Here is a 21784-nt window from a genome sequence, read left to right on the forward strand (position 1 = left end):
CGGAACTCGTGAGCGGATAGGCGACCGTGACTTACATACATACATACATTGCCTGTAGCAGCAGCAGATCTTGTTGAGACGGCGACACCGCGCCACGCATTGTCTTGCTAAAGGTGGAAGTGATCGCACGTGCTAAAGTGTACCAACATTTCTATTAATAGTACAGGATTATGACAGTGATTTTGTGGTGAAAACCGAGGTAAGTGTTTATTCAAATTTTGTCAGTATGCTAACTAGTTATTAGTTGCGGAAAACGGCGATGTGACTCTCATGTTTACTTATCAAGATCTTCAGATAGTTTTGCCGCCTGTTTACATAGCAAGGTATAAATATTATTTGTCCAAGATCTATACTACCTACTAGTCTCTCGAAACAAACATAGAAAAACCATGGCATGAATCCACAAAAGATTATCATCAGTAAATACGAGTAACAATTACTCAGATAAGTGTGTTTACGCGTAACTTCTCTTATGTGAACATCCGTCTCCATGGGATCAGTAGATTTTGCCGGATTAATAAGTAGAGGTATAAATTAGGTAACTAACTATGAAGTACTTTTCCTCGCCTTTTATATTATTTAAGATACAACAAAAAAAAACATACCGAGAGACATACATAGAGAGAGATGGAAGGATCTCCACCGACAAGAAAGATTCTAATGATGAATGAATGAATAATTTAGTAGACATCTCACAAAAGTACACAAATACACACCTGCAAGTTAAAAAAATATCGAAAATACACTGAAATCGAGGAAAAATTACTTCAAGCGTCTTGAAGGTAAACCTGCGGTAGCACATATTTTTCCTGTATTGAGGAAATTTCAGAACTGTATTTATAGACAAGATATGAACGAAAGTGTATAAGTAGGTGTATAAAATTAGGTATTTTAAAATCGTCTGGTAACATAGTGCCTTGTTTTGTTATTTTCTTTAGCATATTCCCAACTTTAAACAATGATTTTTACGATTTGTTAAAAAATAACTGGTAAAACGTGTTTTCCTAATATGACGTAAGTTGTAGATCTTATAGTGTTAGCACATGTGACATGGTTGAAGTGTGTAAATTTAGGTGAATTGTCATGTGTACCTGTGAGCGGCAAAAACGGCAATACAGCGCGATGCGACAAATAGACATTTTTTAATTCATAAAGCACCTACTGCTTCTCAACGAAGGTTGGCGATCATCATTGCTAGCATAACTTTTGAAATTGCTACACGAAAATCCGGATACTCGAATGAGACCAATCTCTTATCTACCAAATAATTATGATTTTGGTCTATGTTGTTGCTTTAATCATTTATAACATACAGGTACATACAGTGCCGCATGGCGTCGTGTAGACTTCCGTCCCCTATCCTAGATATGAGAATTCATAACCTATGAATTCCCCTATCTAGGATAAATAAATAAATAAATAAGCAAGGTTATGAATTGGTCATATTTTCAGGATGCTAGTGTAAATGCATTTAACTCGTACTCATTGTTGTGGAGTGGAATGTACCTGATTTTAATTAAATTCTTTGGCATTGCCTTTGCGGTTTCATACACTATGAAATAAAGTCGGTGGCTACTTTAGTTGTGAAATTTATCTGTTTATCTACAAATTTATCATTCTGATAAAACCACTTTCATATTCAGTTTATTAGGAAAATGTTGCTAATATTTTCCTGAAATGTATATGTTTGCATGTATGTGTTTGTGAGCACAGTATACTTATTCACGCTGTCTGTACCCAGCTATTTATAACCTAGGCTACACATCGATTGCTAGGGAATGCACACATTTGTATTTCTACGTACCGAATGGGTGCTGTGGTGTGGCAATCGATCACATGGTAGACCTTAGACAAAGGTCGTCTGCATGGGTAGCTCACGCTCATCTATTTCAGCCAACATTGCTTGAATTATTGTACCTATTTCGGTTTGAGGGGTGAGAGAGACAGTGTAACTACAGGGCTACAGGGTACTGTGGTAAAAGGTTCCAAGCCACAAAGTTGACAACGCGCGTGTTACACCCGTATTGCAGGCATCCATAGGTACTATGGATTGTCATCCATACGGTCGCGTCTATCCATAGGAGCGGTAACTACCTACATTCCATTAAGTGGGCCGCATGTTTGTGATCGCTGCTTGGTAGTAATATTATTTTAAAAAATAAAGAAAACTCTCTCATTCATCTTTGCGTGGTCAACGTCCAGTAAAAAATTAACTTTTAAACATTCGCCCCTGCCTCAACCTTGTTTTATGTATGGGAAAAGTATTGTATATCAACTGTATAGAATATGCCTTGGTCGATATGGAAGTTGATTTTTTAATTTAAATTAAATCTTATGATACTGGCTGTATGTTCGGCGAAATATGTTTTTAAATTTCAACGTGTAACTAGTTCCCTTTGTCTTTGAGTGTGGGTAGGTATGTAGTATCTTGGTGTAGGTCGTTGGTGTCCTCCACGTGTCCTCATACAAGCGGCACCCCTGAATACAACCTCCACACACCTCACACTGCCAATTATGCCACACATGGCGAATAATTAAAGCAGACCACGACCCGACCAGCACGACGGACGTTCACCTTGGTTCAACCCGCTCCAATCAATTTTTATTTCGTACTATCAATTACCTGCACTGGCCTTTATTTTGACGAATATATTATACGTGTAGTTAACTAACCCTGTTATTCATAAAATAGATTATAGACAGAACGAGACAAAAACATTTACATCTCTTTTTTTTTTATTTATGATAGGGTAAGTTGGGGTACTTAAGACTTGAAGCTCGGAAAATTTTGAGAATTTAGAGAAGTCTGGGTGAGGTAGGCAGGACGGCGAGGCTAAATCTGGTAGTGTTTACGTCTAAAATCAAAACTATCCTGTAATCTGCAATAGTATATAAATAAGATAGGTTGAGATGTGGAAACATGTATGGCCGCCTTGTATTGTATAGCGTGTAAAAAATTATGGTATGGTATGCAAATATGTAGATATGGCAGCCATACATAAATCCTAAAGACATATAAAAGGTCGACACCGTTTGAAATTGGATTAAACAAGGGGACAATAATATGAATAGGAAAAATAAAAGCCATAAGCGGAAATAAATATACACCTGAACAATATCCTCCTCCTTTTTTGGAACTCAGTTAAAAAGGGCATGGAAGGTACATGGAAGTCAAAACAATAGCTGAAAATAGGAAGAGATGGAAAACACTGCACCGAATAGAAAGGAATGTATAGGTTATGCAATTCATAGGATTAATAAAAATACACTAAGCATACCGCGTGCCTTACGTGTTTATTTATTGTTTTATGTTTGTGATAATGAATCAACTAGAATGCAATCACTCTCGGATCGGGTAGTATAGAATGTAGTGTGATCTTTTAATCATTATCATCTCTACAGCTGTTCATGCAACACGCATATTTCACGCACCGTATTTTTCCACATAATGAATTCATGATATCTAGACCTATTTAGTTATCAACTTACTCCTTGTCTCATTCCATATAAGTTTTTCAAGAAGATAGCTCATCCTAGAATTTTTTTTAATTGATTAGAAAAATATGGAATATCTATGTGTCGAGACGTCAAAGGTGTCGTCATGATAAGATTTATGATGTCAAATTGGCGGCAAATTCTGATTCCGCGGCGTCTCACCCGCGTCGGCAGATATGTATGATATACGCCACTGCCTATTCTAGGGCGGAAACCACACGCCACTTACCTATTCAACACGGAGATGCTCTTACATATTCTCCTTAAGACGTCTTTGATTAAATATTACGTGTGAATATGCCATTAAATAAATTTAATGAAACAAATTCTTCCGTGTTTGTTGTACCAATGTTTACGTTATGTGCGAGTGTGACAAGACAATACTTAGTGTTATTTTAACATATTTTTATTAGTTTCATCCTGAATCTAGCTAAGATTACATTCTTCAAGGAAGCAAGTGGTGGTCGATGATGGTGATGAAAACTATTATACATAAAAGAGATTGGTATACTAATGTGGCACGAGGATTCGAACCTGGGACCATTCGGTTTAGAGGCGGACGTCCCACCACCGACCGCTGTCAAATGCCTTCTCCATTTCACATGCTAACTGACAAATTATAAACTAGAGGTTTCCTCACAATGTTTTCCTTAACGATGGGACACAAAAAAACTACTATAGGTACAGATTGGAACGTGGCATATTTAGGTCGTCGTAACCATGTTTCTTGAATTTATGTGTTATCGAAAATAGTAGGTAGGTACTCAATTTAAATTGTTATTTGCTTTACAGGATGAACGAGCAAGATTTGATGGTGGCGCGGGTGTTGGCGTCGGAGTCCCGTGAAAATTCTCCCGGAGGCTCCCCAGGACCTTTGAGAAAGTTAGCTCCCCTAACTAAAGTAGTGGATAAATTGAATACTTTTAGGTAAGTCATACAAGTCTGAGAATGGTATAGAAGAAGCTGAGCATAAACCTTTCGTCATCAGTTGGCTGAATAGGCTGACATGAAAAGGTTAACATTATAAGTGTGCAAGAATACCTAAGCCAACAAACTTGAAACACCACGGAGCAAACAAAGTCAGTATATTTACAGTTACACTCCCCCCCCAGGCTAGATAGTATTGATTTGGTCATTAACTTGAAAACTGAAACTTTGGGTCAAAATTGACAAGATATATACTTACATACAATACCTTCGTAATATTGAGCATGTACTTTTTATAATTTGCAAAATGATTACTAACAAAAATTGTAACTTACAAGGCTGTGTGAAATAAGATGCAAATAATCACAGAAAATTATGTCAGTGCAATGTCAATGTCAAAAGTCTTCAAACTTCAACGTCAAAGGTCAATCAATGTTTTGTGAGATTTTGCCTAACCTAAAATTGGTGACTTTAATCTAAAATAAAATATAGTACAATTCATTTGCTCGACTATTTGAATTTTGAAATAGATGAGTATGGTAAAATAATGTCAGTGTCGATTTAAAGCCAAAGAAAATGGAAAATAAAGTAAAGGGAAAACCACCCTCCACCAGTAAAGAAACGACTGAAGAAGAAGAAAGGTAGGATATTTACCCTTATGTTATTTGAACTAATAAAATGTGCATATTGAAAACATAGATGAAATAGGAATAATAAATATAAAATGGAAAAATGCTTTGGTATTACCATTGTTTACATTCTACAAGTTTTACACATAGATAATATTCATCTTTCAGTTTACAAGAATAACTAAATCAAAATTAAAACTTTCACCTAAAAGATGTACAACCAATCAAATATTTACACACACATTTGTTTTACTGGGGGGAAAGGTGATTTTTTCCTGTTGGCCTTTTAATATAACCCGGATAACTGGTTCAGGTTTTAGAGGTGTAACCTACAACTCTTTAGGCCCGTGATATATTCACCTAACCTATGAGAGATGACCCACATAGTTATTAGCTTGTATCGGTCTCTACATCAGAGATCTAAGGTTTGTTTACAGCATTTTGCTGTCATTCCACCCTAATGATACACTAATGTCATCCATGTAAATGCCTTTTCTGTATATTTTTGGCTTACATTATTTTACTGCTTTATCTAACAGATGTAAGCCCTTTACTACATTATCCGTTGCTCTTGGGCAGAAGTATGGACTTTCGAATCTTGGTAAAAGACCAAGTCTGCACATTAGAAGGAATATCCAGGTGTGGAAGAGCACAAACTGCTCACTAACTAAAGTGACAGATGTAGGTACTGTCTGAAGTATAACTGGGTGAAGCAGTGGCGGATTTACCAAATGGCTGTATCCTAGGGCGTATGTAGGCTGGATCCTAGGGCAGCAAATCACATTACAATTACATAGCCATTCAGTTTTTACTGAAAGGACACACCATTCAGCACACAACCTTACACCACGGAGCAAACAAAGGATAGAAAGGATGCAGCTAGGCAACACATGAGAGTTCTAAATTAATGTCTATTATTATTCTTAATTGTATCATAAACGCCTGTCGTATTTTTTATAGCAATAATTCAGATGTGTGCCTGAGGTTGTAATTTTCAACGGCGTAATAATGCGCCGCCGAAAGTGTACATTAACATCGTCTAACAAATTAAAATAGACCCTGTAGCCTACTCATTACATTGATTAAATAAAAACGCAATAAGTTTCAATAGATACAGTTCTTTTATCGTTCGTCACAATCGGCAACACAAACATTTCAACAGATTATATAAACTTCATGCAGCCATCTACCTAGTAAATACACACGCAATTGTATATAATACTTAGTTCATGTAAAGAACGCGTAGTTATGTGTGGTTTAGAAACTAGCATGGGCACATTGCGACTAATCTATGATGCCGCTACACACTATCGCCGAACACAGACAGATGCCGACGCGAATGAATGAACATTACGTAGTTTGTATGAGAGAGCTATGTGAGAACAAAAAACCAGTAATGTATGCGGAATCCGCCAAAGTTTGGCAAACTGTATCGCGATAACGTATAGCTGGAATAAGGGTCGACCGTCAGTCGGTACTCTTGTTGGTTTGGCTTTTTCATTTGTGTTTGCTAGAAACATGAGATTTCAGTTCCAGAAAGTTTCAACTAACCCATTTTTATGATCATTTGAGTATTTAAAAACGTCATGAAATATGTATTTTCGTAAAAAAAAATCTCACATTACAAAAGTTACTAGGTTTACTTTATTTTAAAAATCCATAAACCGTTGCTATGATAATTATCGATAACCCAGCTAATAAATCGACAGAAAAATGGCGTTGATCGATACAAGAATTCCAATTGGATATGTTTGACATACCAGCAATACCGATAATGGTGATAGCCCAGGGCGGGGGCTACAAAAAGGCATCCGAGGAATTTTAACGGGCGAACCGTTGTTTCTGATGAAGAATGCTGCTCTCGTGACCGTATTGTAAACGATACTATTACCTAAAATGATATTATTAAATATGTCATTTTGTACGAAATATGCAATATACCTTTCTCTTATTTTCCCCTGTTTGCCATCATTAAATTAATAATATTTTATGGATTTAGTAAGTATTGTACTTACTAATTCCATGTAATTAGTATCGATTGGTGAAGAGCAGTAACTGTAGTAGATTTGTAATCGACATGCAAAGAAGATCTTCCCGATTACTTCCTCCGCCATAGAGCATTGTCGAAACCTACTTTCATTAATTAAATAGATAGTACATTAGAATAAATATTCGGTATGTTGAATTTATCATTTCCCAAGATTATTGACTATAACAGATAGAAATAGGACCTTCTGACCTAACGGGTTACAGACTTATCGCACCGATATTCTGTATGTTTTCACTTTGACATGAATACACGAACATGACAATTTTGCTCGTATACTTTTAATCAAAATAAAGGTGCACAGAATGGAATGGAAAAATAGTATTTAAAACACATATTACACTCATATATTTACCATAGATGTATTAAATAGTTCATTTAATTCGTCTATGATTTTTACACATATGTTTTATACATATTATATTTAAAATACTAGTATTTTAGAAAATTCAGAAAAAAATGCAGCACACATTTATTTTTCCATGAGTATTTTAGCCCTTAATCTATATATCTTTGTTTCTTTACAATTTACTATGTCGCGGGCGCATTGGTGACGTGAATTTTATTATAGGTAGATTAAGAGAATGATTACATATCATACTCATCGGATCATTTTGTTCAAATTTTACTTTCTTATTAAAACAAAAAAGATTATGCATGTCTGTGAATGTGACACGGTTTTCAACATTCCGCATTATCAATTAGGTATATGTTTGGCCACAAAAAAAGGTACTACAGAAGGATACGAGAAATCCAACATACTTATTTTATTCATACTACATCCGCTACATGTTTATTGTATTACGGTAGACGGAAAAACACCGTAAAAACAGCCTTAAAATTTTCACACAGAAAAAAGGAAAAACAAACTTAACAATGCAACATCAGTATCCTGAATGTTTACCTGATTCTAATTCGAAATACGACATTTTTTAAACAAAGGATTCTATTTTTCCACAATGACTTGTTGAAGTTTAGGGTCAAGTCGTTTTGCCTTTATTTTGTGAGGCATTACTGAGTCACCACGCCCGACAGGAATGTAACAGTTTTAGGACGATGACTCTTGACCTATGCTGGAAAAACAGATGTCTGCATGATTGCTTTTTGCTGGTTACTGCGCCAAATTTTTTATCTCACGCTACTTTAGATTGGGATCTAAACTGGGGATAATTTATTTTCTTCGCCATCATTCATAGCAGAGTTAGTTAGTACCAATAAGCCATTGACGCTTTCTCAATATTTTGATCTGATTTGATAATCCTCTTTAAACCGCATAACATCAAGAAATATTAACCTAAAAAATCCGATTTCAGTAAGTTTATATGGGATTCGGCCACTTATTGGTCTACACCGTATTGATTGTCAGACAGTATGATCAAATACGGTGGTCGGTGACCACAGGTGACGGTCGTTCTACGGTGAATTACTTATTAATGCTTAATATGTATTTTATAAGAATATTCAAAAAATATCTGATAACAAAATATCCCCACCTGACAAAAATGGCCGATCCAAATCGATTTAATTGCTTAATTAAATCAAATATTGATCATACATTATAGTAGTTATCAATTTTGTGATTATTATTTGTTTAATCACTGTGCTATAATTTTTGCGACTAACACTCGGATTAAATATTTCTATAAGATAGTCATGATTAGTAGCATAGAACCAATTTACTGGGTACCTTTTTTACAACAGGCATTTTTTCACAATATGCACCGAAATTAATAAGTTTCAAAAAATTTTTATTTTGAAAGGACATATGTGATTTTTTCCAAAACTAGTTACTTGAAGAATTGTGTAATAATTCAATAATCAGGAGCATTGAATAACTTGCATCATAGTGTTGAGTAATCGACTGGAAGCTATCATTATTTAGTAGAATGTTATATAGATTATTCAGTAGTATATATATGTATATTATAGATGCATAAACGGCGTGATCTTCGGTAGAAAGTAGACTTTTGTCTTTTGGATCACTTTTGATCATAAATATAAGTATAAAAGGCGGACCACGTGGTCGCGACCGGTGCGATAATTGATAGTCAGTAGGTGTAAGAAGTTCTTTCGAGCGAAAAATATTAAAAAAGATTGTAAAGACTTCATTGTTTCATTAGGTTCAACAATGCAAAAGATCCTTGCAGAAGTCATTGTCAATGAACTGGATATAATTTTAGAAGCAGAACAATATTTTACAATATTGTTTGACCTTATTGAATATATGGAAATCTTATTTATTATTAAATTTTTAACGTCAATAAGTGAAATTATGTGTCCTATATTGCAAATAACGAGGCGATTTTTTTGAGTTTGATAAACTTCAGTACTTACCTATACTTTAAATATTTTTTGGCTAATTGATGCTGGTTTTTCCAAAGATCTTTGACAAAAAGAGTACAATACTTAATCAATATCGTACATGCCATGTGTGTTTCTTAATAACTCGACTTATGCACAATGCACTTCTAAAAATAGATAGTTGTAACAGTGCAGTGTTAAATGTCAAAGTTACTTTGGTACTGGGGCACGAATCTGTGCCGTGGTGTGATTTAGGTCAAGATTTGTCGCATCGGGCCATCGGCGATAGCAGCGCGTGTCCAGTGGGCGGCTTTGTTTGCGATTTTCGAGCACTCTCCGTCGCCGTGGAGCCGTGGCTGGGGGCACGCTCGAAGCCCTAGCTCCACTCCAAACAGTCGGCCGTCCGCCGTAGCCGAGCTCTCACGTATTCGCCCCCGAGCGGCGTACGAACACGCACGTTTCCGTGTGCACTCAATAATTCACAAATCACTTGCACCTCGTAGCCTTGCAATATTCAGGCATCCAGTCGAGCAGGCTTCATGTGTCAGAATTTTGCAACGCGATTTCGCGCACCGCCTTAACAGAAGGTTGCCGTGCCCAAAACATTGGCGATTGTGAAATTTTACATAAACTTTTGCATTTGAACGTTCTAAAACTTAACATATGATCGTGTCTGACCGTTTTTGTGAGTGATATGATAGGGGAAAGTTGACCGCGTGACCGTCTGTTACGAGTGTACTGAAGTTCTGCTGAAAAAATGTTGTCGATGGAATCTTTGTGGTGTCGGTCGGAGAGCGAGTTGTCCAGACTATGTAAGAGTGTAGCAGAAAGGCCAGATTATCGCCTGTGTAGGAGGAAGACCACCAAGAGTTTGATTCCTCAGGGCTTGCTCCACGCTTCAGAGCCTCAGCCAAAGAGCCATCGCAGAAGACGATCAGGGACTTGGCCGTAAGTTTATTGCTTGAACAGTATTTGACACAAATCAATATACTTACCTATGATCAGTCTGGCATTTTTAGATACGTCAAGTGTAGCTCATTATGCATTTTTAACACATAACGCAAGGCTGTTCTCTGCATATTTGCTTGTGGGAATGAACATTTACGTATTTAGGTACTTATTATTGTGGTTTATTATCTACTAAATGATAACCGCCATAACTGATAACATGTGATATAATTTTGTATATTATACCACGATGACAATACAACTTCCAAATAAAATTATGATAAAGTAGTAAATCTTTTCAACTCCATATTTATCATCACATTACATTTAAAAAGTATACGGGGTATAGAAAAACGATATTTTTGCCCATTCGTTCACAGAGATTAGATGGACTACCACGGTCAGCCGCGCAAACTTAGGTAGGATTCAAAGTTTTATTTTCAAAACATCACCAATGACTAGGTACCTATATATTACAAAAATCGCGATACCCATGATTACAGATTAGATATCGTCTGAATCTAGCCAGACTTGTTTTAACAGTTTTTACTTTCTAACTTTTGCTTTTTTGCATTGGCATTTTCCTCACAAACAACTGCTAATAATTTCCGAATACAATAGCTATTCGTCTGCTGATCTCGATTAAAATTTCCATATCGCTTGAATCTAGTTACGCAGACGTTTCTTTAACAGTTTGTTACGTTACTAATAGGTTTCTTATTTTTATCGCCATTAATTTTGGGATACCATAGATATTTGTCTACTTCACTGCAAGATTCAATTTTGCCTGAATCTAGCCAGTATTGTTTTGTCAGTTTATTTCATAGCAGATGTGAAGGAAAGCAATCAGGGCATTGATTTAGAGTTAATTATATAGGCTGTATGACTGCCGCATTCCATTACAGATTCTATGTCATCTGAATCTAGACTTACTTGTTTTAACAGTTTATAGGAATCTGTTAGCTTTCGCTTGCTCTCATCTGGATTGACTTGGTTTTTAACAATTTAAGGATTTCCGGAGAAATGCCGACATTCGAAATGAAATACTTGAGACTTCTGAACATAGAAACATTTATTATATTACACATTTTTGTATGTGGGGAAAAGTTCCTATGGATGCTTAGTATAAAAATTCTTTTTATTTAATTTTGGGATCAAAAATCCGTTAGATGTTATTGTTAGCTTTGCACTAAAACGTGACTAGAGAAAAACAAACGCCACATCCTATTACGTACATGCTTTGCATTAGCATGAAAAATATTGGCGAATCGCGAATTTTTGTCAGTTGTCTCTATACATTCATCTTTATTATACAGTTTTACGTAACCATGTCATCCAATCTGTATTAAGTGGTAGCATTAATGTAAATACCCTGGATAAACGGTTACTATCAATAATAACATCTTTCTAGCTAAAGACTCAATCATCTTGCTATCTCATGCTAGTATCCGGTTCTTTGAGATTTTCTTAATCATTTACTAAATAGCCATTTACATATACAGAATTACTAGAGTCATAAATTGTTTCTTACAGGTAAATTAGTAATTATATATTTAATAATAATATAGTAATTATATAATTAATGGTTTCAAATTACCAATTTCTGTAATTTGAAATAGCTTTCTATTAATCAATGTTTTAAGATCTAAGATTTTCAAGCATTTTTCGAAGTATGGTACTATATATATCATGAGCATATTTCGATTTTCACTTTTAATGAACTTTTAATGGCCAAATATCGATCAGGTAATGGTCTGTTCGTCGATTGAATAAACTTTTTGGAGAGCCTTCGATAGGATCCAAGTATATGTAATAATTGTACTGTGCTGTTTTAAACTAGGTTTATACCTAGTTTATGTTTGAGCAAATAAAGGTTTTTTCTATCTTTCTAATATAGCACACTCGACAAAGATGGACATGCTGTAAATATCTATCAAGGCACGAACATTATATAAATCGGCCAAACGTTCTTTGACACGAATCGAAAAACCCTACTAGAATGCCACTATACCGGATTTGTCTACTTATAAGGATTCACTTGGCAAAACATTCGCCCTCTCTCCCTCTCCCCTTGCCATAATGTTTCCCTACGGACTTTATTTCACACAAGTAGCCATAGCTTGGCCACCCTGTTTCCAAGTTTTACATCGACCCAGATAACCCCCGATGCGTTACTGTCTGTAGCCTTCGTGGTGCCGTGCCGGTCATTATTTATTTTCTGTTTGATGTACTTCAGTTACTTATGCATGACTTGTATCCTTGCTCATTTTCTAAAAGACTAGCGATATAATATTGTTTAATTTGGTTTGTGTTATTATGATGTTTGTGTGGTCGTTTTTACAAGTTAATGTTTTACCATTCTATTTACATATGAAAGTCTAACTCTCCTTACGTATAAGTTATACTGTATGCTACAATGATGTATGTACGTCTAGTATTAACATAGTACACAGTGAAAGAACCAATTCCATTGCAAAACTTACAGCATTTACAGTTAATTGAAAACCAGTTAATTGGTCTGTCGCATTTATCACGAATGTCGATGGAAAGCCGGTCCTGTTTGCTAGATTTTCTACTCAGAAATGCATAGAAAATTATCTATCAACATCTGTCATTTCTATGCTAAGTGCTAACTGCAAGCTCTCTGGATTCATTGCACTCGTTTGTTTCTCGTTCGTGTCCTCTCATTGCTTGTTCGATTTATTTTGCTTAGTTAGGAATATTTATTGGTATTGCTGTAGGAATGCCGGCAGTTCAAGTAACATGATTGGAAATGTATTTTTATGAGTTCTATCATCTTTTTCTGTAAGATTCAATGAAATTTAGTAATTATCTTCAAATTTTGTCGTAGGTTTTAAACAAATTCTCAATCGAAAATGTTCGATTGATATGTTTGATTCGATGTAACCATTCCGATTATGGTTTTCCATTTTCCATTCCGATTTTTTGAAAGCAAAAACTTTGTTTAACCTTCAAATAAAATTGGAGAAAATTGATGAAATGAACTTCGAGCTAGTGTCGTCAGTCTCAAACTTTTTCAGTTCTACTATTGTCTCATATGATATCGTAACTATGTTGCAATAAATGTAGATTTATGTCATAAGGCCATAAAACACCTACACGCAGTGTAAATATTGTCAAGAATTATGTCAATGTTTGTTTAAAACTTATTGCAATCGTAAACTTATTCATTCAACTTGTTCCAGTAGTATTGTGATCTGTGCATTATTTATAAGTAATATCTTTAAACGAACATTGTATTAGTTTTGGAACGAACATTGTAAAATTTTGTCTTACACCGCAGCCAATTCAACCAATTTTTCGTCTCTTTCTGTATCAGTTTTTTATTCAGATCAGAGGTCACGCTAGTTTTGAATAGTTCCTGTTGTTTTATTGCCGCTGAACAAAATTTTCTTTGTACATTGTTATAACATCGTCAAAAAAAATTCGTAAAAAGTTTGATCGCTAATAAATTAACTAAAAAAACCAGGCGTAAACTGTAAGCAGTAGAAATTCTTTCTAGTCTAATTCAAACAGACTAGAGACCACTTGCCACGGTCCTTACAAATCTCACTCATAAATTAGTTATGCATTTTTATATTGCTTTGCTTATCTTTATCAATTCCCATAGCTACCTTGTCCAGTCCGTATTTCATATTGTGACGCAGACATTGGTAAATTCGACCTTTCAGATTTGTTTACTACTGTTTGTTAACATATACTAGTGAATAAATATAACAACCATCAATAAAGCGCTTTTCCTGGTTTCAACCGCTCTCGGAAGCCCTGACCTCGACACTTTTTAGTCTATTTTACAGGTATATAATTAGAGAATCATGTACTTACAAGGTTTCAATATCGTCATTATTGTTTACGAGCTGTCTGTCACGATGTCGATTCATGAAAATCGACCATAGAAAATGGATCTAGAAAAAATTGTGAGCCTGTTATTTAACATCACCGTCTACTCTACTAAGTAATACTATTGTATTTCAAAGATGTCAATTTATGAGTTGTCATCTTTATAAAATGCTGTAGCGGTTTTTTTTTTTCGTCTATGGTTTTGTTGACTATCATCATGACTGATTAATGTCATATTAATTATGCTATTGCTGGCCTTCCATTTGCAGACAATTACAATGATATTTTTGTCAGACACTGACTAACAGATTATTAAATAAAATATAAATAATAAATAAAATAGTCATTTATTCCAGTAATCTTGGTTACAATATAAGGCTAGGACTTCCCAGTGAGGAATCTTATGATACTCGTGATGGAAATGACCTGCTACTTCCTAAAAGTTTTACATAAAGACTACAATTGTGAATGTTAAGTAAAAGAAATAAACAAAAAGGAACAAGGTTACGGTAGGAAATTAATGTGAGACCATAAGTGTGCGTGTGTAACTTGAGGTAAATATAATATAGAGTGTGAGGAGCAGTTTGGTTTGCGATACTGGTGGTATGTGTGAATCGTAGCAGAATGGTAATTAATATATATACTCAGTATATATATTAATTGTGAAGTTATGTAGGTTTAGGTAATAAGTTTTCAATTTTATCATAAATATGTGTGTCCAAGTATTGTAACAAAAATTTTTTTGCATTTATATTAATTGCATGGGATAAATTTCAAGAAGCACATTTAGTTTGTTAAATAGAAAAGCGGATAGGAATGGGTACTGACGTTAGGCAAAGGCAGTACGTACTAGAGGAGTGGAAGCTACACTTACCTTTCTTCTCTTATTTTGGAGGGCTGCTTTGTACGGCAATGTTTTATGGTACTTTAATATCAGATTAAGGACAAAGATTTTTCTGACTGAAAATAGTTTTATTGATCATAAAATGCGTCATACAAATTCATTTTGTTGTACCTTGGTTGTCATGGAGCCCTTTCCACATACACCCATACACACAGGGTATATTATTAGACCTATTATGATGGTCCAGAGAATTTACAATTCATGGCCATATTCAATATAAGAATGTAAAGAAACTTCTGATAGAAAAATCCTTCAGTCCTCCGTGTTGAAATCTGAGTTCATCCATCATGATTAGACAACTATGGTCATGCTCGTTGTTTGTTTATGGTGAAATACGAGAACACCAGTACCTCTAAGTGCATGATAGCCTCCCTCCACCACGTACGGCCAGCTGCACGACAGATTTCCGTGCATAGACCTCGACGTCACTGGAATTATGGCGAGTAAACAAGCATGTCCCAATCCCAACCATATGGTACATATATCCGTACAGTACACATCCAACTACTGCTGGATCAGTGGCGAATTTCCAATGAATATGTAGTATGTTGTCCGTACTAGTTTGTTAGACACGAGAGACGTGCCGTGAAATACTTAGTTGAACTAGTCCAGCTGTCTGACTAGACTTGGACTAGTGAAAGTGAGCTAATTTGTACACAATACTCATCTCGAAGCCGTGTTTATCTGTGGTACATATAAACAATTATACATACAAGATAAAAAATCAATTTGTTTTGAGAATATTGTGGAGCTGTCCGCGCTACGAAAGAGCTCCCGTGGCAATATTTGGAGCCGACAATAACGAACTACCCCACGTTGTTTTTGTCACGGGTTAGGTGCTCTAGGAGGACTACATCTCAATATGACTAGACAGCAGGTATGACTAGACCAGCTTTACATTTTCTCATTTGCAATAAATAGGTATATTTGGACGTTTCCCCATGGCAGCACAGGTTATTTTACGACCCATTTTCCCAATTGCTTCCAATAAACTCAATTTATGAGCCGTAAGCCTTTGCTCCATACTTTTTGGGAATAAACTCGGAAAATACTGAGTGTAACCGCATCTATCCGCTCAGCAGTCTTTGCAAAATGTAAATGTTGTATGGCACTTCTTATTTGTTCGTTCGTTCGTTTGTTCGTTTGTTTGTTTGTTTGTTTGTTTGTTTGTTTGTTTGTTTGTTTGTTTGTTTGTTTGTTTGTTTGTTTGTTTGTTTGTTTGTTTGTTTGTTTGTTTGTTTGTTTGTTTGTTTGTTTGTTTGTTTGTTTTCCAGCATATTTATTACTATTTTATTTATAAGTCTTAAGGTCGTGTTGATTATAAGTTTTATCTTTTAAACAACTTACGACTTCTATAGAACAAGCGCTGACATTTTATAACTTTATCGTCATAATAATAACAAAAACATTGTACGATAAGTGTATGTATGAAATAAATGTTATTAATCACTTGTGTGGTCGGTCACATTGTATGGTCGTGGCGTGGCGTGGTCTCCAGCGTGACTTCTAGAATCACTGAGCAGATAAATACTCTAGGTCAACTCTCTCTTCTAGATAATTAAGTATATGTGCTCGAAGTTAGGTTACATTGAAGTAATATGTCAGTTAAAATAAATAAATTAAATTATAATTAAATTAAAATAATAAGTTAAATAAATATCTAAGTAGCATTTCTTCAATTTCAGCCTTTTTTACAGTCATTTATTATATCTGCTATGCAAGTCACTGGCCTGTGTTTGCTTCCTTTTCTTATTTACAAATCATGCTACAATGATCAGGCAATTCGCGTTGTATCACACGATTATCTAGAATATCAGAGATTTATGCTGGCTTATCAATATTCATTGCTAATACTTTTTGAATACTCGACATCTTTGTGGCATTTTCGAAATCAATTTGATAGTATTAATTGTTATATTAATCGAATGTGATAGCGGTAGAACAATTTTTTGACATATTTATGTCAATCGCTAATGATTTTTGTTATTAATCTATAATATTTTTTTATTAAATTTTTTTAGAAAAATATTTTTTTATTGTATATTTCAATAATGTGCATTACACGTGTCTCTTATCTGTTTCCTGCACATTTTCAAAGTATTTTTTTTTTTTCCAAACACAATTTTATTAATGGAGATCGCTCCATTGTAAAATGTAGAATTGGCATCGGCCAATTCTACATTTTTTTACAAATGTTCTGACAGTGCTTGGTGTATAGTAACTTAAGTGAAATAAAATAAACCAGAATAATTATAATAACACCAGATTACTCTGTAAATAACACGTCAATTTCCTGAACCAATCAAAAATATAAATATATTGGGACAAATCACACGGATTGAGATAGCCCCAAAGTAAGTTCGAGACTTGTGTTATGGGATACTAACTCAACGATACTATATTTTATAACCAATACATATGTAGATAAACATCCAAGACCCGGGCCACTCAGAAAAAGATCATTTTCCATCATGACCCCACCGGGGACCGAACCCGAGACCTCTCGGTTCAATGGCAAGAACCTTACCACTGCGCCACCGAGGTCGTCTGTTTGATGTTTGTTTGAGGTAACATTCAGAGCAATACACTGGGTTGTTAACTGAACCTCAAATGGATACGATAATGTAGCACCAAGCAGTCGGTCACGAAAAACTAGTAAACAACTAATTTTTAAGGTGTTTGACTTCGTATGTATAATTTCGGTCATGGGTTAAAACCCTGACATGTAGAAGACGTTGATTCTTAACGATACCTGTAACATCACTCATAACGTACAGCCGACCTCAGTTCAATCTAGCCAAATTCATTGCAAAGTTGCCGCTATTCTCACTGTGTGAAGTTCTATGCGTGATAACTTTAAATGCGGTTAACTGGTTTGCTTTTATCATAGGCTTTAATACATAAAAATACTGCACATAATTTCATAATAATTTTAATTGCCACATAAACTTCATGTTTCTATTATAAATGAAAATAAAGTTCATGTTTATGATGTCCGGCGATAATGAAGTCATCTAAGTAGGTAATATAAGGTTTCCTATGTATTCTTACATGCAATAAAAGATTTGTATGGTATGGCAAAACAGCAAACATACATTATGCATGATGGCTGATGAGATGACTATAAAGTAAAACAAATTACAGTACACGCGATTATCATCTCTGTCGATACTACTAGAATAAATAAAACAGTTTATGACGTCAGTCTCACATGTGTTATGAAAATTGTGAATTTTATGAATTTAAACCATCAGTAAAAATAATGTAATTATTTAACCCTTCGATCCCGGAAATAATAAAAACAATTGAACAACAACAGGATCGCGTCAGATATGGCCTAGCGGTATTGTTAAGTCAATATTTTAGTGACTGAATTTTATCAGATCTAATTTGTTTGTTGTACATAATTCTACATCATTTCAGAGAGTAAACATTATACCACAATTTGCGTAATTAATTCCCAGTGTTCTTTTTTGTCCTCCCACCAAATACCTGTCCACTCCTTTACTGGTTAGAAATAAACTCAATTCTGTTCTATCATTATCAGCTAAGGACGTGGTAGTGGTAAAGTGGTTAAGAACGTTTGCACGTAAGATGTGGTGAGCGAATTGCTTGGATGCATAATCTGACCTATCATCACGCGCATCTCTTGGACCTCGCTACCTACCGAAGGTCTCGTGGACGGCTGCGGTGACCATTCGTGACGAAATCGCACCGATGCGCTATCTCGGTCAATGCTGCCGTGTTGACACCTGACCACTAATGGCCTTGCAAACTGAGCTGGATTAGTTATTAAATAATAGACAGGCAGCATTTTGCAGCGTTCCTTAATTTCTTGCTGTTTGTTTTATATCATGCATGACTTTACATAATCCCAAGGATGTGGTTCGAATGTGCCTAATAGGCACTTTGGACTTCGTGCTGTTTTGATAAATGAAACCTCACGTTCCATTCACGTGTTACTTTCTAAGATATTTAAATATTGTTTTTGGTTATGGTTTAAACTTGACTGTCAACATTTCTATTAGCATACTGTTGTTTAGACGATCACGGTCATGGTACATGTCTATCGTAAAAAATCGGTCGGTCTTTTGTACAAAATCTTAAATCAATTTAATATACCTACTCATACAATAGGGGATTTATTCTACATTCGGACTCTATCTGTGGTCTCTATATAAAATATTTCGCGTCGTCCCGAATATATCATTCTTCATGAAATATAATTTTCTTTAATAATAGGATAGGGACGAGTCAAGATTTTATGTACGATGAAAATAAATGGTCGAATAAAGAATAAAGCCAAAAAGGATGACAAGATAGATCGCTTTATTGTGAACAATTTCCTTTACGGTCCCAGACCAGAAACATATAAAAACTAACGTTACATAAGATTGCACATATGTTCACATAACGAACATAATAATAGCTTTGACATAACTTCTTGTCATAACACACGACAACGTTTTGTTGGTGGTTGCAATTGCAACATATTGTACAACCATAGATTATAATCTAACTCAAGTACTATACGTTTTATAATCGAGCAGTATCATACCACATTGAGAATGCTTAGCACTAAGATTAACTTCTGATAACTTATATGTAGGTATGTTTGTTTTTATTCTATAGCACATAGTTATGGTTAGCTATACGTAAGTACCTACCTACAATGAACCAAATTTTAACAACTAAGTTATTTTAACCTACATGTTCTGTACTAAAAACACAGGACGAAAATACTTTTTTAATTTAACATATTGTGCATCACCTTTTAACAATGCAGTAGCACAAACCAACAAAGAGGAAATAACATTTTTATTTTCAAATAGACAAAAAGGGTTATTGACCCACATAATGTGTGTATTCAATTCACCGTCGAAGATAAGATCATATACGGAACGATCCTCCGCGAAACTGCCTCGATCGATAACCGTGACTTGTTCAAGGTCAAAACTGTCACTAGAGTGGCTGTGAAGAGTTTGGGAGGCTTCATGTCATGCGCCCGCGCCAGTCGTCCGCACGTCTCCGAGACACTCGTATATAACTGGCTGTATAGCCTCGCGCTACCCGCTTTGTAAATAAAAATAAATAAATTCGAAATTTAAAATGCTCGTAGTGAGGTGACAGTGGAATATGATAATGTTGCGGCGACAGTATTCTCATGAATCGGGAAAATCCGAGCTGCATAGGGCCAGAGAGGAATATTTTGATAGGAGGTAAGTTGAAACATTTAGGAATATAATCTTTATGTACATCGGTTTAAGGCTTATTTTTAAAGTTATCATGCTTCGATTTTAGATTTTAATTTAATTAGTTATGTCGGTACGGACGGCTACATGAATTAAAATAGATGGTTTTATTGGTATCATCACAGTACATTATAGGATTTTTTTTCTACACAAGACCTTGAAAGGAATACAAATATTTCGATAATGGCATGAATGATTCGCAGTCAGAACAACCTTGAAGGGAATAAGATTACTTGTCATTAACTAGGTAGTACTTATATAGGATCTGTACGATTTTATCTCGTAATGATGCTATATTAAAAATGCATTAATTTCAATACAAATGTGATTTTTATACAAATGAAATTTCATTTGCCGTATTTCGTATGATCTATTCTGTATGTATGTAAATAAATCAAGTGCATTTTTTTCTCAACATTATTTTATTTTAACTTTACACAATTATAAAAAGTTTAAAATATATGGACTTAAATGCCATTAGGCATTCCCAGAAAAAGGCAAAAAGGTTTAAAAAAAATTAAAATAACGCAAATTTACTTTATGTGTCACGTGTACAATTGTTAAAATTATTTCAATAAACGATGGTCCCATATAATTAAAAAGTTAATTAAATGTGTATAAAATGGATAAATCTTACTTAACCAAGTTAAATCAGGCGGTACGGGCTCCCTTCTTTATAGTTTTGCCTACAGGTAAAAACTCTTAATTCTTTATTCAATGATATCCATCACTTATTGACATCAAAAGTCAACTGCCTACTTCCAAAGTGCAGATGAAGCAGAAGGGGCCCAACAAACTTTACCGAAGCCTTTTCTTCAAATCGATATTTTTTCTTATATTTTACGAATAGACATAGAAATATATAGATATTTCACAAAACTGGTGACGTTATTACGTCGCCACTTATATACTTCTAATATATCGAAACCGCGAAGTCATAATATATTTGCATATATACGTATTCATTGAATGAAGGTACGTTTGAATTAAAAGCTATAAACATTGTCCACTGATAAGATGGATAAACTGACAGTTGCATAAATTCGACATATTAGCACATTGTCTGTAAATGAAACTTTAAATATAGGTACGTATTATGTTCTATTTTTACTACATTTGAATTATTATTAAGTAGTTTTAGTACATAAGTGTTCATACAAATTATGTGCTTAATTGGAAAATTTCATCACCGTTAAGTTCCGTTCATTCGCGTAATCTCAAAATTTATTTTCTTATTTTGCGATTTTTCTCTGAAAAAAAAAATGTTTCCCTTACTTTTTCACGGCAAACTATAGAAAAGCTAAATTGTCAGATTACACCTCGAAACTAACTTTATTGCCATTAGTTTATTGTTTTATGTTCGTCAAAATATGGTTATATTATGCAATATCATCTATCGAATAAATCTAAGGAAGTTGCA

General features: G+C 34.7%; 1 protein-coding gene across 10 annotated transcripts in view; it reads left to right on the forward strand.

The window, feature by feature from the left end:
* Window positions 1-59: 59 nt before the first annotated feature.
* LOC128675202 (NAD kinase-like) overlaps window positions 60-21784 on the forward strand; it is a 33338-nt gene continuing 11613 nt past the window's right edge. For 2 of the 10 annotated variants that reach the window (XM_053754460.1, XM_064436348.1), the window contains exons 1-2: window positions 60-199; window positions 4288-4422. In XM_053754460.1, the coding sequence (XP_053610435.1) occupies window positions 4289-4422 (134 nt within the window). In that variant the 5' untranslated portion in view covers window positions 60-199; window position 4288. Of the gene's footprint in view, window positions 200-4287; window positions 4423-4861; window positions 5064-9762; window positions 10348-20111; window positions 20332-21784 lie in introns of those variants that run through there. The other 8 variants (XM_053754465.1, XM_053754464.1, XM_053754461.1 and 5 more) reach the window with 7 other exon arrangements.

Source organism: Plodia interpunctella, chromosome 14 (assembly GCF_027563975.2).
Source record: "Plodia interpunctella isolate USDA-ARS_2022_Savannah chromosome 14, ilPloInte3.2, whole genome shotgun sequence".
Classification (NCBI taxonomy): Eukaryota; Metazoa; Arthropoda; class Insecta; order Lepidoptera; family Pyralidae; genus Plodia; species Plodia interpunctella.